This window comes from Pseudorasbora parva, chromosome 12 (assembly GCF_024679245.1).
Source record: "Pseudorasbora parva isolate DD20220531a chromosome 12, ASM2467924v1, whole genome shotgun sequence".
Taxonomy (NCBI): domain Eukaryota; kingdom Metazoa; phylum Chordata; class Actinopteri; order Cypriniformes; family Gobionidae; genus Pseudorasbora; species Pseudorasbora parva.
Window position 1 is genome coordinate 30,462,347 of NC_090183.1, and position 18,615 is coordinate 30,480,961.

An 18,615-nucleotide genomic window follows, 5' to 3' on the forward strand; every position below is an offset into this window, starting at 1 on the left:
AATGAATTGAACCGTATTGTAAAGTGTTATTTAAAAAAATAAATAAAGACACATAATTAAGTACACAAATAAGCTAAGATTGCTAAAATATAACAAAATAATGCGGGTAGCACACGTTATATGATGACATGTAAATTAAATTGGAGGAGAAGAAGAATGTAATAGGTAGTACTACATAACATGACAGTGGCTACAACTGTCTCATGCAAGCAGGACAGGTGTGATGGGGACAACAGGAGTGTGTGTGTGTGTGTGTGTGTGTGTGTGTGTGTGTGTGTGTGTGTGTGAGAGAGAGAGTGTGAGAGAGTGTGAGAGAGAGAGAGAGAGAGAGAGAGAGAGAGAGAGAGAGAGAGAGAGAGAGAGAGAGAGAGAGAGAGAGAGAGAGAGAGAGAGAGAGAGAGAGAGAGAGAGAGAGAGAGAGAGAGAGAGAGAGAGAGAAAGGTCACGGATGGGTTAGAACCTGCTGTATTAAGAGCATACAAGGACACTTGATAAATGTGGGTCATGTCGTTCTCTCTTAGTTACTGCCCTCAATATGTCACTCACTCACAAACAGGGAGGAAACCAAATACATATGTCATAAGCACCTGGATGATGGTTTAAATTAACATTCGGAACGCAGTCAACTATTGAGAGATCTATTTTAAACCTCTCGAAAAAGACCACCAGTAAATCACATTCCTTCATTAAGAGCTATAAAACAGACATTGACAGCAAAGCATGTACCATGTACATGTACTTTTTTGTATTTTGTTGACCTGAAACACTGAATCGCATTACAGGCCAAACGTCACTCGCAGTTGTTCACTCTCCATATCAACACAAATCACCACAGAATTATTTGATTACAATAATAGTGTGTTGTATGATTCCTCAATTAGGGAAACTTACAGTCCCTTAAGATAGTTTTTAAGAAAAATTATATATATATATATATATATATATATATATATATATATATATATATATATATATATATATATATATATATATATATATATATATATATATATATATATATATATATATATTTTTTTTTTATTATTATTACAAAAAATATTTCCAGTTAATTTACTATTCATTTACATAGTTTTCTAAGTGTTGTGAGTGCCAAAAGCAGTATATAAATGTATATAATTATTATTATTTTATAGTGAATAACAGCTTAAGAACAGCCAATATTGCTGTTATTACTTCACACCAATTTCAGACATTAATTGAGTTTTAATAAATAAAACAAAAATAAATTCATAAATATATATACCAAGAATGGTTGAAGTTTTCATATAGTCAAACACCCCCTCATTGAATAATCTGTTTGCAACAGAAATCATTTTACCTTAATAAAAAGAGTCTCACCTTATCTCCCTGTGGGCAGTAGCCTCGGACGAAGTCTTTGCACACATCAGCTTTGCGTGAGACATAGACATGGCTATATGGACAGCTACTGTTATTACAGATCCCTTTCAGAAAGTACGAGCACACAGGCATCTACAAAAAAACGAAAGAAACAAACATTTACAGCTTGAAATTGATTTCAGGGATCCATGCAAATGACAACTTTGTAAAACCTCAAATAATCTCAATAATTAAACTTCTAGCACTGAAAAAAAGAGTGAGTGAATGAATATGGTTAGTTTGAACCACAAAAGAAAAATGCAAGGATAAGAACAGTAACAATACAGCTTGGCATTGAATTTCACTTTCTAACGTGTGTAGATTATAAAGTGAATAAGTGATGGGAAACATAAGTGAGTTACACAAATATGGCACCAGTATTAGATCACAAATCTATTGAAGTCCCTGTCAAAACATGCCTTTATCACACATTGTCTAATCAGTAATTATGTGCATGTGTCAATGGCATAGATTTGCACTGACTCTTCGTGAATATAATCTGCATGTATGAATAATCTGAACGTCACTGAGTGCTCTCTGGGCTTAAAATAGAATATGAGGTTCACGTATACGATGAGCGGAAGGGGTGGAGGGAATGGGCGATGCCCTCTTAAGTGGAATCTCATTTCCATGGGGGTCATATCATTTCTGCTTAATTAACTGCAACAGAAATATTGACCCAAGCGGGACGTCGTACCACCTGCGTGATGTGTTTATGTGCAGGGGAGGGGATTGGACACTAGCTGCAACTGGGGTGAAGGGGTCTGGGTTGGGGGTCTTGTTACTCGGTTATTTGGAAGGGGGAACTGGATCGTTTTCAATTGCAGGCGTGAACCCAAGCAATGCTTCATGGCATATACATGGATGACACAGGGTGCGGGGTTAAATTGAGCCCCATGCATGGCTGTGGAGGAATAGACGGAGGGGGTATATAGGGTTGGGACTAGCAGGTGGGCCTGTGCTGCGATGAGGTGGCTCTGCTCCTTTAAGACAAGCGGACAGCTGGTCTCTCTGTGCACTGGAGGGTGTAGAGGGTGAAGACTGTCACAGGTGCAATGATTCTGTGTTTTTGTATGTGTGGGGGGTGGGGTGTGTGGTGGTATTGGCTGAACAAGTGCTAGAACATAAAGGGAGAGAGAGAGAGAGAGAGAGAGAGAGAGAGAGAGAGAGAGAGAGAGAGAGAGAGAGAGAGAGAGAGAGAGAGAGAGAGAGAGAGAGAGAGAGAGAGAGAGAGAGAGATTTAGTGTGTTTTACAGAAAGTGAATGCTTAGACAAACAAACAAGGGAAACGGTGTCTCACTGTGAGAAGGAATTATAGGGAAAGTTATAGACAGTGTCTTTCTAAACCTGGAATTCCACTATTCCTGTCATTTATACGCAATTAATTTGCCACACATGCAGTTATTATATATATATATATATATATATATATATATATATATATATATATATATATATATATATATATATATATATATATATAATATACTTCTATATTATACTATAAAGCAGTGTTTCTCAAACTTTTTCAGCCCAAGGACCAATATATCTTCCAATTTTTTTTCCGAGGACCACCTACAGAATCCCACTCTAACACGCCCCCAAAAACCAACAAAAAAGGAAGGATAAGCTAAATTTAAGTTTAATATGCAACTGTTTCAAGTCAAAAACTAATAATTCAAACACAAATGCAATTATATGATCAGAAATTATTATATACATTTTTATTTAATTTGAAAAAGTAAATGTGAAATGAGTTGCAGCTTAATATGAACAACAAACTGTACATGTGGAAAAAAAACTGTAAATTAAACAGTATTAAACACACTGTAACAGCCTAGGTCCCACTTAATGCCATTCCAAAGAGCCATTAGTTTAAAACTGAGGTGGTGGGTATAGGAAGTCTATGGTTATAACTATGGTAACAATACAATGCTAAAAAGAATGTTCCCCTTAATGTCCAATATCACTGAAATTACTGGGATTTTACACATGAAACAAAAACTAGTACATTACACAACTAATAGATCTGTGGATTTTAGATCCATTTTTTACGTTATTTAAACAGAATGGCAAGAACTGTTTCGCAAGTACATTAAAAATCTACTTAATTAAGTGACGATTTTATAAACACTTGCCTAGTTTAGGTCATCTTTTCGCGGAGCACTAGGGGTCGATGGCGGACCACACTTTAAGAATTACTGCTATAAAGGCTTTGTTTTTATGGTTGAAGAAAACTTTATATATAAAGAGGAACAAGTCATTTGTTTTATACTGAAATAAATAAATGCTAATTATGACAAATATTTAAAGGTGTCATAGGTTTTTATACTGTGGTCTGAGGCCAACTAATGACGTTTGTGTGCTTTTTACATTCAAAAACAATAAGTAATAGGCTATTTTCTACACTGGTTTTGAGGCTCTCTTCTGAACACTGGGTTTTGATGGGCGTGCCGCACTGGAGACTTGGAAGTAAATGCCCCCGGCTAGGATTGGATAAGATTTCCATATTAAATGAGCTTTAGCTCCCCTATCAGTTTAGTTCACATGAGGGAGGGATTGTTTTGAAAGCGGCAACCGGAATGATTCTCTCAATCACAGGGCTCGTAAGCATCTTTATCAAACAAACACTATTTATTTTTCATCGAGCTATGATTGATTGGAAAATTCTTTTTGTATTACTTGGCCCGCCTGATCAGTGGATATAAGCACGATCCAGGTGCACACACACACACGCCCGTGCGCACGCCCAGATCAAGAAAGGTATATTATTTCACTATTTGAGATTCACCGGTCTGCAGACGGGCTTTCGTTTTGGTAGCCCATCTGGAAAACACAGCCCCGGGACTAATATTAGATATAAAAAAGATGTTTTAATTACATAAGTGTGTTGTTGCACCATTTCTGTCGGATCCAATATACAGTAGAAGGCACAGCATTGTGTTTTAATCTGCAAATCCAGCTCTACCTTAGACTTGCTTACAGAAGGAAGCTTATGCAGCGAATGTGTTCTTCCACAACCAGGAATAGCGCAATATCTTGCTATCTTCTTCGGCATGCTTATTGCTGCGGGTGGGTTGGGCTACTGAATTAGATGTGCTTATTATTCTGTAGAGGCGGTGTTTCTTCACACGATGACATCAAGATGCGGCACACAATCGTTTTCTGGGTCTGGTGTCTATAAAAGCTTTTCTTTGACTAAAAATAAAGTTTTCAGCTCTGAAACTTACAGTATATTCTTATATTACCATGACCTTTTACATATCAAAAGCTCAAGGGGAAGTTGATTTCTAGAGACTGTTGTATTCATGAGTTGGTTTCAATTCATTGTGGCTGCCATATTGAAATGACACTGCCAGTGCCACCCAGCTATTGTCAGATACCTTTGGTTGCAACATGCATTATAGATCCCAGCAAATACAATATTTATATAATGGTATTGAAAACTAAATGTGTTACCAAGATGAGGCGGCACACTTTGAGAGTAAAGAATATGACCATCCACATGTGTATGTCTGTCTGCCAGGGGTAGGTAAGTAATGAGATCGTAATGTTCACTTCAGGAGAATCTAGACTAGTATATGATGGGTCACATGCTGCGTCAATACTGATCCCATCTCCACCTGTCTCCATGACGGCAATGCCTAAGCAAAGACCTCGAAGTATGTAACTCTGGAATCTAGTGGGATTGCCTCAAAGATATTGAGACTGTAACACACCAACATAACCTGAGAGAGGAAGCTAAGTCCCTGACATAGTATCTTTAATTATCACCCCACAGGCCAGCGAGTCCTGACAGTAACCTGAAACCACCACATACGGCCAGTCATGACTTATGTTAAGATTCTTATGGCTTTATGCATAAATCCTACTGTCAATACTGTCCTACAAAGATAAAATACAGTAGCTGCACATTTTATGTTTGAGTTATGACTGAAATCAGGTCTATTAGATCATGTTCTGCGCTGTGATAGACGAGTTCGGTTCCACTAACTATGCTTAGATTGAGAGAAAACTTATGAAAACTGATATAAAATCAAACAAAATTCTATAAAAAAGTATTATTCACAAGTAAAATATTTACATGTTCTTTCCTTTCACAGTGATTTTAATTTGTACTTTAAAAAATATGTATTTTAAAATATACAATTACTGGAGTGTTTTCCAAGAAGATACTACTTATAGTTTTTCTGCTTTACTACTTCTACATTAATGTTTCATTCTATGTGTTACTTCATGTTTCGTTGTAAGTGGTTGTGAAATTTACTTGTAGTTTAGTTTCTAAGAAATTGTTTCTATGCTAGATTAGGGGTCGGCAACCTATGGTAACTGCTGGCACGTGGGCAAAAGCAAGAGAAGTGTATGTATTTAATTTAGATAAAGGACCCCCACTAATATTGGTACCCTTAATAAATATGAGCAAAGGTGGCTGTGAAAATAAATCTGCATTGTTTATCTTTTTGATAAAACAAAAAAAACAAAACAAAATGCTAACCTTTCATGGAAGTATATCAATTAAAAGTCGGGGGAAACTCACATTATGAAATAGATGGTTTTCTCCAATGCATGTTGGTCACAATTATAGGCACCCCTAGATAGTCTTAAGAGTAAAACATCTCTGAAGTATATTCATATTTACGCTGTATTTTTTTTAGCACACCAGGGTGACTAGGAACATGAAATTGTCCAGCTATGACTTCTTGTTTCAGTATAAATATGAGGAAACACAAAGGCCAAATTCCCATAATCATCAATCACATTGAGTAAAAACCAAAGATTATAGTTATGTGCGGCAAACAATTGTTAAGCTTCACAAAATAGAAGGTGGCTGTAAGACATCTAAAGCATTGAAAACAATGGGGCAAAGGACAATAATTAAGAAGTTACGAACTAAAGATGATTAGAGACGTGCGTCTATATTGTCTCAATGCACGGTGAGGAGGAGAGGCTGAAGACTCTTCAAGCATCACAGATAGAGTATTGCAGAGATTGCTTGAGTCTTAGAGTCAGAAAGCCTCCCCAAAAATATCAAACTGCCATTACATCCCAATTGTTTGGGAGGGTTTGAAGAAAAATCCAAAAACAAACTCCAAACATATTCAGTTGTCAGACACGATTGGAACTTCAAAAAGGACCTAGCTCTGTGGTCAGATGAAACAAAAAATGAGCTTTTTTGGCAGCAAACCCACCAGATGGGTTTGGTGCTAACAGGGATTTAAAAAAGCAGCCCTTGGTTAAATAAACTGCCGGATCTTTAATGTTGTGGGCCTATTTTTTTAGCTGAAGGTCCTGGACATCTTGTTCAGATACATGGTATCATGGATTCTAGCAAATACCAACAGATAAAAAAACAAAACAAAACAAAAAAACATAGTAGGTAATCGTAGTAACACAGCTTGTTTTATTAAATTAGGAGCTATAAATACAATTACTGCACAGGTCAATAAAAGCGTGCAGCTCTGACAAACCATTCGAGGGACTGCTGAAAGCACAGCACAGATCAAGACAGCAGATGTGTCACATAAGTTAAGTCCATTTGACTGACAGCATACAGTTTGCTCTGCTTTATTTTTTGTGCGTAGATTTTTGGAAAAAGAAGTTAATGTAATACATTTCGGAAATATATTTAACAAAGCATAGAGAGCCCAATTAAACAATGGTAGTGATGTGAAATGTCAAAAAGATGGTGTAGAAATTGCTAGTGCATTTCACAATTAATTAAAAAGAACTAGCAACACATTAAATTAAACATGAAAGGTTGAAGTAGAAAGACTGAAATAGCATTATTGTACACCATTACTCCGATATTTTTTCTTTTATTTACAACTACAGTGTCCAAAAGGGCCACACTGGAAATGCAAAGTCTTTCAAAGTTTAGTTTAAACCTAAAAACAAACTAACTTTTGACCATTAAAAAATATTCAGAAACATTCACATTTGTGGAGTGTTGTGATTGTACACTAAGTGTAAATAGCCTGTCATGTTGACAAAGATTTAAAAAACACACAAGATTAAAAAAAGACGCATGTCATTGCATGTCTGCAGTGGAGTAGGCTTGAGGAGTAAGACGCATGAAAGTAGTTCTTGAACGCGATCTCCCTTTTCCAATCACATATCAGATTAGAAAGGCATTTATTTTCAATAAAAATTAAGAAAATATTTGAAAAGTGGAAATAAAGTGCCTCAAAGTTTAAATAAAACAATTACTGTTTTCCAAGAAAATACTACTTACAGTTTTTCTGCTTCACTACTTATACTTTAATGTTTTATTATATGTGTTACTTCATGTTTCTTTGTAAATGGTTGTGAAATGTACTTGTGAAAAGTGGAAATAAAGTGCCTAACTAGTGTTAAATAATACTGTATTTATTAGGTAGGGTGAGGGGTAGGTGGAGAGAGGGCATATTGTCCCAATAAGTCGTCATCCATTTGAATAAATATAATAATTTACACACAATAATTTACGTTATTATCGCATCCTGCTAATGTACAACAATACTGAGGGACAAATAGTTTTTTGCTGGGGGACAAATGGTCTCTGCCGCTATTTATAAGCACTTATATAGGGTGTAAATAGAATATATCGCTATTTTCACTTCGTGTAAACAGCTAAATGCTCTTTTTTTTTTTTGCAGTGTCCACTATCTTGTCCTGTTTTTGGAAGAACCCTTAAAATTTAGTATATTGACTTACCTTTTCCTTGGCTACTTTATGTGAGAAAGGACAAGTCCCATCTGTCCGCTTACATGTGCCTCGGAGAAACCTACCAACCAATCAAGAGTTTAATTTGAAACCAGTTTTAAAACTGTTACACATATTGGAAGAGTGTGCTCAGATACTCAGTACCTGGTGCAGACAGCTACTTTGTCAGGGTCGTGGATGTAGGGGCAAGTGTCACCATGGTTACACTTGCCAAATCGGTTATAGTACATGCAGTACTGCTTGGCCTTCTGTTTCTTCTGTCGGGCCTGTCGTATTATAGCTAAACTCCTCTGCACAGCACGACTGATGAACATAGGAAGAAAAAAAATAATGAAATCATACAACCAGTAAACAAATGAATCTTCATGTGTTATGTATTGTTATGCTGTGGAGTGAACCATATCTTAAAATACTAACCTGGCTACGTAACGTGTGGCTGATGTTCTTCCCTGATTACTACTCGAGGAAACATATGGATTGTACCACTCTCCTATAGTATGGAAAGAGAGACAATTATAGAACAAAGACTCATTATACATAAAGGAATAAGGATTATGCACCATTTTATGAAAGTGTATGTCTTACGGTAAATAACTTTATATATATATATATATATATATATATATATATATATATATATATATATATATATATATATATATATATATATATATATATATATATATATATATATATTTGTTAACTGTATATTGTGGTCTGTTCGCCACACAAAGCTTTTATATGTTTTCCAAACCTGATGGACTACTTTTCATTATTTTATAATACTCTTGTATTACTTTTATGTCATTTTTGAAGATTGACAGTCCCTGGATACTTAATACTTCAATGTATGGAAAAGAGCAGCACAAACATTCTGCTGAACACCCCTTTTTGTTTTTCACAGAAGAAAGAAATTCCTCAGTTTTGTGTTTGGTTTGACATGAAGTTTCTTTTTTTCTTATTTTTCAAAAAAAAAAAAAAAAAAACAGGTGTACCCAATATAAATAACCATCAGATATACCCAATATAACGTCATCTATACAGTACACTTTAGATTAGGGTGTAATTTTCATTGTTAACAAACTATTAACAACAACTTTTGCTTCAATAAGCTCCTAATTACTGCTTATTAATAGTTAGTAAGGAAATTGTCTAATTTAAATATTGGGTAGGATTGAGGAATGTAGAATATCATGCAGAATAATGCATCAATATGTGCTTAATAAATACTAGTAAAACCAATATTCTAGTAATAACCCTAAACTAAAGTGTTACCACACTTCTTATAGCATGAATTGAGCTGTAGACCAGCACTTGTTTGTTTCTCTTGCCTCATCCGAGCTTGAGCACAAGCATTTATTTATAACGAGCCAAACTAATAGCATGTAATTAAAGGTCATCATGTTCATTGGTAGTGACGGAGGCCAGCAAGTACAACTTATTCACGATACCATGCTGTTTATTTATATGTCAGGGTCCGTCAACCACAGCCAAATGGGAATCTAAGAAAGAAGTAGATATAAACACTGTACTGTATGTAGCACAGTGATAGAGCGATGAGGTTAGGCACAAGGAATGTAATATCTGAGTGCATGTGAGAAATTGCTGGTTATGTGGGATGCAGTTGTGAAGGCGATTTAAAAAAGTGAATGAGAGATTGTGTCTTTGTGTTTTAACTGTACCAGACCCTGTGTGTGGTAAGACTACAGTTTGTTGGGGAGATCATAAATAGACATGTGTTTTTATGGAACTCCTGTCACAGAGCAGGAGTTGATCTTTAATTCCACTTCTGACTAGGACTTTAAGGTTTAATCTAGGCCATTCACCATCTCTCCCGTTCTCTGTCTCTCTCTCAACCTGTAGCCAGTGACAGATGACAGCTTTATTATTTCAGAAGGCGAATTGCAGCCCCCCTCCACTCTCTCGCTGGATGGGTTGATAATCTGAACCGTGTACTTTGAGATAACCAATAAATACTGGTCATTTAATACCTACAAAACCCCAGGGGCACATATTCACGTAACAAAGAAAAATGTGCAACATACATTTCAAATCTGATTTTAGTGTTTTGAATCTCTGCCAATTTATCAGGCAATGTAGGTCTAAACAGCAATGATCTCGGGAAAATGGTTACCTGGTCTACTGTTAGGTGTGCAGGTGGTTTGGGTCCGAGAGAGCTTATTGGCTGAGACTCTGTATAGAGCTCCGCCTATCCACCTCATGCTCCGCCCTCTCCACTGCCTTTCTGGAGTAGTCCTTAACCGATTCTGCAGGAGGATTCTGAATAGAAAAGTGCAAAAAGAGAAGGAGAAATGATGATAGTAATGATGATAGGGATGATAGTAACATTTAAACACCAATTATGATCCAAATTTCAAAACATTTTTATATAACACATTTTTATTTTATATACACACACACATATATATATATATATATATATATATATATATATATATATATATATATATATATATATATATATATATATTCCCTCTGGTACACTTATTACATATGCACTGAGTCTGTAAGATTTTTTTGATGTTTTTGAAAGAAGTCTTGTGTTCACCAATTCATTTTTAATAAAAAAACAAACAAACAAACAAACAAACAAAAAGTTCCATTATAATATATTTTTAAATGTAATGTATTCCTGTTTCAGTATCATTACTAATCTTCATTGTCACATCGTGATCCTTCAGAAATCATTGTAATATGCCTATTTGGTGCTCAATAAATATTTCTTGTTACTATCAATGATGAAAACATTTGTTTTGGAACCCGTGATAAAATTGTGGAACCAATTACATTTCTTCCCTTTGGATTCTTTGACAAAAGAAAAACATTTTTTTTAAGTTGTAAAAAAAAAGTTTTAACTTCAAAAATGTATTACTCACAATCTGCCTTCATTAAGAAACTTTTTTTAAATCTATTTTGTATGAAACACATTTCTGAATTTTTAGCAATAACCGTCCCTCCTTCAACACCCCTTTCCAATCTCATCCTCACCTTCCCAAACATACCCACACACTCACTCTCACTCTCTCTCTCTCTCTCTCCTGGCTCCTGTGTCACAGCACTCTGGTAAATTGCTCCTTTAATGGAGGGGACGGCCGTGTGGAAATGGAAAGAATTGAAAAGAGGAGGAAATCATTGAGATAATTGCCAGGGCATGAGGCCAGAGCAGAGAGACTGTCCCCCAAACATACTCCTTGATGCTTCCTTTACCTCTCAAGAACACACACACACACACACACACACACACACACACACACACACACACACACACACACACACACACACACACACACACACACACACACACACACACACACACACACACACACACACACACACACACACACACACACACACACACACACACACACACACACACACACACACACACACACACACACACACACACACACACACACACACACACACACACACACAGCAAAATGGACAGATACACATTAAAATGCTTAAAACCTATAAAAGCCTAATCTCTTCTAAAGAACTGAAAGTGTTTTCTTTATTAAAAATACTTGTTTAATAGAAGCATAAAACACTCAACAGCTATCCATACAGAACTACACTTCTGTCAGTGCTACATGCTGCATCAGACTACGTAATATAGACCCAATACCATATCATTGCATGATTTTGAATGAATTGGAAATTATTTTTTGTTTGTTTGTTGGACAATTGAATCGATTGGATTCAATTGTACAATTATAAAAATAATTTTTAAAGCACCAAGTTACTTTCAAAAGGTGATTTGTTCTTTTTTGATAACTACTGTAGACATCAGTGCTAATGTCCGAACTATAAGCGTTAGTCGTATCCCAGTACTTGTGTGATAATTTGGATACTGTGTGATTGAAAAGACTGTGAAGCTGTTTCATACCTATACATGACAAATGCTCCATCACCGGCAGTGCCGACGCAGATTTGAATGTTCTGCCGTGATTTTGTCAAAGGCTTAATAGACACAGCTGAATCGCTGTCATTTAGGAATAAGATCACGGGGGAGTTTGAATAGAGATCACAATCTTTTAACAATTAATCATGCAGCTCTACCATATAGTCTTTTCCACCTTTCGAAGTATATATTTGAGACTGATTGTCGGAGAAGTTGTGTGTGAAGGAGTGCATGAGAGTAGCTACTCTGTATGAGGAGACATGAACTTTAGTACAAAATGTTTCGAGAGCCCAACAGCAAATCACCTCTAACATCAATCTACACCCAATACAAGAGCTTCAACTACACAATCTATTGCCTCGGCCAATATGTCCAACCCCAGCCCACACGTACAGCACAGCACCAACATTGAGCCCGAGCACTCCTACACACACAGAAACCATCACTGGCTTCAATACAAACACACATTGAGAACAAAAAGGCCCCATAAACTGCCATGTAATTGTCCTCTTAAATTATTATAATATCGGTAACTAGATTTTTTTAATACATTGCCAAATGTGCATCAAAAAAATGTGAAATTAATAAAGAAAACCATATTATTTTGTAGTGGCATGAGCTAGGAGCCAAAGTTTTATATTGGTTTTATTTACGATATTTAAAGTGATAGTTCACCCGAAAATGAAAATTACTGAATGTCACGCCAAACCCATAAGGCTTTTGTTTATCTTTGAAATACAAATGATATTTTTTAGAATACTTCTTTCCCTCCATTTCAAACAAAACTTTAACATTCAAAATGTTCAAAACTTTAACATTCAAAATGTATTTTAAAAGCAATCCATATGGATGATGCAGTCATATTCAAGACTTCTGGAGAGGCACGATTGGTTTATATGATTTACATATAAATGCTGATCAATGTACCGTACACAAAATGCATCAAATATGCTAAATTGAAGATCAAACGTGCATCCTCGACATGCAAGAGCCAGTGAGGTTTGTTTTTGCATGTGACAAGCACATTTCAGCTTCTGCAAGAATCAACGAGGTTAGTTCTCGCATGGCAAACATGGTTGAGTTTCTGTTTACCATATTTGATGACAGAATTTTTTATTTATGGGTAAACTGAAGAATTCTGACCTTGTGATGTTTAATCCTTCCAATAAAAACAAGTCTTCTCTCTGGTGACGTATGCCAGACAAAAATATTTGAATCTGCTTAAATCTCACCCCTGCTAGCTTGTGTTTATCTATGTCCACTTTTTCTATGCCCACATCTCAATGTTCAATCAACAATTCAATCAAATCAACCTTTTCAATAATCCGTTAACCTTGAATGTACATCACGATACAGAAAAAAAGAAAAACTAATTTACTCTCTCTCATCTCATTCTAAACCTGCATGACTTTCTATCTTGCTATATTTTCAATAACATTGGTTAGAAAGCAATTTCGGTTCCATTGACTTCTATAGTATATTTTGTCCGTACAATGGAAGCCTATACTGTTTTGTACATTCTTCAAAATATCTTCTTTTGTGTTAACACGAAAAGCCACAAGATCAAAGTGCAGAACAACCTGTAGTGCTTCTACATCCTTTTAGTTGTGAGAGCATACAGTATGTCGCACAACCCACACAGGTCCACATCCACAATGACTTAGTGACAGCAGCCATGGGAGCCATAATGAGGCGTAATGGGAGAACAGTTGCTGCCCTCACTGGGGCTAAGGAAGGGCACCCAAGAGCCATAATGGAGCCTAATGTGGACACGGAACATGCGAGGCAGTTAACCCCAGCCTTAGTGAGCCTGTGTGACAAATGGACAAAATATACGAGTCCTAAACTTGGAAGCAGAGTACATGTATAGCATGCAAATGTTCCTCCACTGGGCTTTGTATAAAATGGAGCAAGAGGGAAGCTGTAAACACAAGATGCCTTGTGACCTCTTGGGTCTTTCGTTTTAACTCTGGAAAAGATGAAAATAAAAGTAAGACAGGAAGCAAAGAGGAATTCTCCATCACCCTTAGAGCTCTCAACCAGTCGTCCTTGACCCTTAAACTGCAATACCTTATCTTCAGCCAACCGGCACTCTTTAAATCACAGGTCGCCACAATATACGCACCTTTAGTTGCTGTTCTGGTATCAGTTATGTTTGTGTTTCCGGTTACCGCAGTAACTCAGACTAGAAGGCGTAAGAGCTGATCCGATACCAGGGGCAGAGGGAAACGGCCGTGCTAATACATGGGGTCTGGAGGGACATATCACGTCGTCCCATGTATCACTTGAATGGCAGTAGGGAATTATTTTTATGGGACACACGATGGGTTGTAATTGCACTGTTAGAGTAGGACGTGATTTAGCATTTGGGGGCTCTGACCCTGAGGCTATGATATAAAAAGGTCTTCGTGATCTTCCTGAGGGGCTGCTGGGGGATATAAGACAGGAGAAGTTTTTACAGAATTTTTTTTTTTTCAGTAAAAAAAACAACTACATTTTTTTACGTTTCTGGGACCTTTTAACTGACAAATACTAAGAAACGTGAAGCTACATAAAAACCCATGTTAGGCCAAAACAAATTCCCCCAAATGTTGTCCCACTTCAAATCCCCCAAATAAATAATATTACTGAAAGGGTTTTTAAATCCCCATCATGCATTACAGCATTAATAAATTACGTGGTTACTGTTATGATTGTTGTTTGCTGATTTTTCTTTAGACATTTGCTGTCGTTTTGTAATTATTGTTATTTAATTGTTGTGTTGTGATGTTAAGCGCTCATATTTTTACATTTGTTGATTGTTACGGTACAGGTTTTTGTAAGTGTGCATAGTGTAAAGCCTCTATACAACCTCCTAAACCTAGATATAACGTACTTTTAATTTACGGACATTTTTAAGACAATAGTTGAAGGGATGTATAAAAATGCATTAAATAAAGTTCTGTCAACAATTCATTTACAGTGTGCTCATGTTAAGAAGGCATGAGATGCACAAATATACCGGATATGCTGATGATGACCCATCCCTCGAGGGGCTGGAGCGAATCTGTGTTTTTGTCCCTTTAATTCATTCTGTCAAAATAAACGCTTTTACAGCAAACATCTCTGAGGCATCATGATTTTTATCACTCCCACTAGACACAAATCTCTGTTTTGCTAGTATGTGGCATATTTAGGGGGCACGGTAAGCAACCATCAGCAAGGATGAGCGCTGGGGACTTACACCTGTGTCAAGACAAAAACACATCAGTGCTGGTGCATGTGACGGTCAGGAGAAGAATGCGCATGCTGCCCAAACAATTAGTGTGCATGCATGTCAATTAAGTTAAAGAAATGTAATTGTAAGAAAAGCTTTACTGAGGAAAAAAAATAGCTGTCGATCACCTGGCCACTTTCGAATATACACTTTTCTGCTTTCTCACATGAAAGCATGTGCACGCATGTACAGTATATGTGTGTCTTGTAGTGTTTCGACCGCAGGACGAGCGCAGATGAAGGAGAGGGCGAATCAGCACTCCGGCAGGGTGATTAACGATGTGACTTTTGTTTTGGTGACGGGGAGGAATTCACAGGCCGCACGGGCATTCACAATAATGCTTGTCTTGTCTATTTGGCTGCAGAGAAAGCATTAGTGAGCTCATCCTGAAGAATAGACAAAAAGAGTTACCCTTGAAATGAGCTAGCTGGTTTCACTTAACCAATTTTCCTTGTGTAAATGAGTTTTTGCCTGTAGCAAAGTAGATAATGAGGGGAAACTTAAGTGATAGCCATATCAAAGACTATTAGAGAGGGAAAACATTCAAAACATTTGGAGAAATCAACAGCTCAAGGGCAGACAAGTGGTCATGAAAGAGGAGAGGACTGAGAGACATGAGGTAAAATAGACAGTTGTCATCATGGGAAATTAGGTTCGCCAGCAGCCAAGAGTGTCTGGTGGTGGCTATTTTTGCCTATTCTACCAGCCACTGTTCAGATTGGACCATGACAATAAATGATCTTGCTTACATCAGTGATGCACACATGTAGAAGTAACACATTTGATTGCATCTTGAAAAAAATTTAACGAATAGCTAATGTGGCGCAAGTCTTACCGACTGTTTGGAACTTGTACACAGCAAACTATCTGTAAACAACAAACTAACAAACATAATTCATCTACACTTGCTTGTGTACATTCAACGTAGCAGTACTACAGATATTATTTGCTTGTGTATGAAAAAAAGCTTGTAATCTTTCTCAAATGTAAGTCACTTTAAACTAACATTTGCTTCATTTTACTACTGTTCAAAAGTTTGGGGGTAAGAATCATCCATTTCTCCAGGCTCATGCTCGGTTTTATAACTTATACGACATATGGCAATATGTCATACTATATTAACGGTCAAACATTTCTGGGTGCTAATACCTGAGCTCTTACAATTGCTCTACCTTGTCCTTCAGACTTCTCAATTCTCCTCTCTTGTTCCTCCTGTTCTCCCTCATGCTCCCCTCCCTTCTCTCCCTGGATGGGTGGATGAGATGAATGGAGAGGTTGTGAAGAAGCGGAGAGGGGAGCAGCGCTGCAGCACATCCTGTGCTGATCAATACCAGAGCACTAAACCTGATGAGGGCCACGCTGGCCACTCCACCCACACTGAGAGTGTGCATGACCGCATGTGTGAAAGTGCCTCGACTAGAGAAAATAAAAAGCAAATATTATAATTGTTTGTAATTGTTTCTCAGATGTCATCAGTGTTCAAGTTCCAGGGAAAATAAGGAAAAAAATCTGACTTCTTACATTGCACTACAGCACAAAAAAAAAAAAAAAAGTATTTTCAATCCCCCCCCCCCCCCTCCTAAAAATAAGGATTTCACAGATTATTTCATAATCTGAAACATAATCAAGATTATGGCTGCTTTGATTATCTGTCTCATTGCTCACTTTCTATGTGCAATTAACTCAAATGAGCAAAACGGCAATAAACTAAAGCCACTGAGTTCTGTAGCATTTTATTTTTTTCCTATGGAAGTCAATGGCTCCAGTTAACTGTTTGGTTACTGACATTCCTCTAAATATCTTCCCTTTTGTTCAGCTGAAGAAAGAAATTCATACAAGTTTTAAACGACTTTAGGGTGAGTAAAGGATGACATAATTTTCATTTTAAAGTGAACTATCCCTTTAATACAAATAAATAATATTGATATTAATATTACTGCTATTCTCTCTCTCTCTCTCTCTCTCTCTCTCTCTCTCTCTCTCTCTCTCTCTCTCTCTCTATATATATATATATAATATATATTATAATATTTTTATATTTTATTTATATTATATATAATATTGATAAAATATAAAATTAATATTTGTGAACACAATAGGAAAAGATCAATTCCACAGGTATTTTAATGTATATTTAATTAATTAATTAAAATAATATAATTAATATAACATATCATAACATAACATAACATAACATAACATAACATAACATAACATAACATAACATAACATAACATAACATAACATAACATAACATAACATAACATAACATAACATAACATAACATAACATAACATAAAACAAATTAAATTAAATTAAATTAAATTAAATTAAATTAAATTAAATTAAATTAAATTAAATTAAATTAAATTAAATTAAATTAAATTAAATTAAATTAAATTAAATTAAATTTTCAAGTAACACAGAAGGCTGGAGAAATGGCTGCTGAAAATTTGCTTTGCAATCACAGGAATAAATTACATTTTAAAATGCATTATGAATGCAGCCTTTGTGAACATGAGACTTCTTTCAAAAGCATAAATATATTATTTCAATAATAGAATATGAATTAATATAATACTGATATTAATAATATTGCATGACTCATTACTGATATCAACAACATTAATATAATTAATATAATATGAAATTAATATTTGTGATGACAATTTCACAATATCGATATAATTTTTACTATTTTATTGTATTGTGAATTTTATAAATTAAGTTAAACAATAAGATATTATTTGTCCATTATTAATATTATAATTATTATTAATTATATAAACAATTATTAACATAATTAATATATAAGCAATATTAAATGTTATAATACATTTGTATTAATATTGGTCATTAAAATATGAAGAGAAATAAATGACCATTATGATTTTTGTCATAATTTACCCCTAGTACAGCTTCCATCTTAAGAGGTTGTCTAGTGGACCAAATCCAAAGAGAAAAACAAACTCTACACTTGCACTCAAAAGAAAAAAAAAAAAAAAAGGGGGGGGGGGGGGAAGACAAAGGCAAAAAATCCAGAAAAGAAAGAACAAAACAGAGATGGGAGGAGGGCAGTTTGTATGTGTGCATGTGTGTGCGCGTGTGTGCCCGTGTAATTTATGCCCAGGCGTCCATGCTTTACGGCTTTCTTAATTCAACTCCTGCTACTATTAATGTAGTTAATGTTAAGATTATATCTATTTTCTGGTGGCTGCCGGGGATTTACGAGGTCTTTTCCTCCCCCACCCGGTCCCCTCAAACACTCAATCACCAGACACAGCCGCACTGCTGACTACACACTCCCACCGCTCTCCAGCTCGCTGCGCCGGAC

The 18,615-nt window shown here is 35.9% G+C and overlaps 1 protein-coding gene across 1 annotated transcript in view; it reads right to left on the minus strand.

Moving 5' to 3' along the window:
- Positions 1-18,615, minus strand: part of zc3h3 (zinc finger CCCH-type containing 3) — a 103,206-nt gene that overhangs the window by 14,343 nt on the left and 70,248 nt on the right. Inside the window, exons 5-9 of the mRNA XM_067459845.1 lie at positions 10,235-10,380; positions 8,518-8,590; positions 8,245-8,403; positions 8,092-8,161; positions 1,360-1,491 (exon numbers count right to left, since the gene is read on the minus strand). Coding sequence (XP_067315946.1) covers positions 1,360-1,491; positions 8,092-8,161; positions 8,245-8,403; positions 8,518-8,590; positions 10,235-10,380 — 580 coding nt within the window. The remainder of the gene's footprint in view (positions 1-1,359; positions 1,492-8,091; positions 8,162-8,244; positions 8,404-8,517; positions 8,591-10,234; positions 10,381-18,615) is intronic.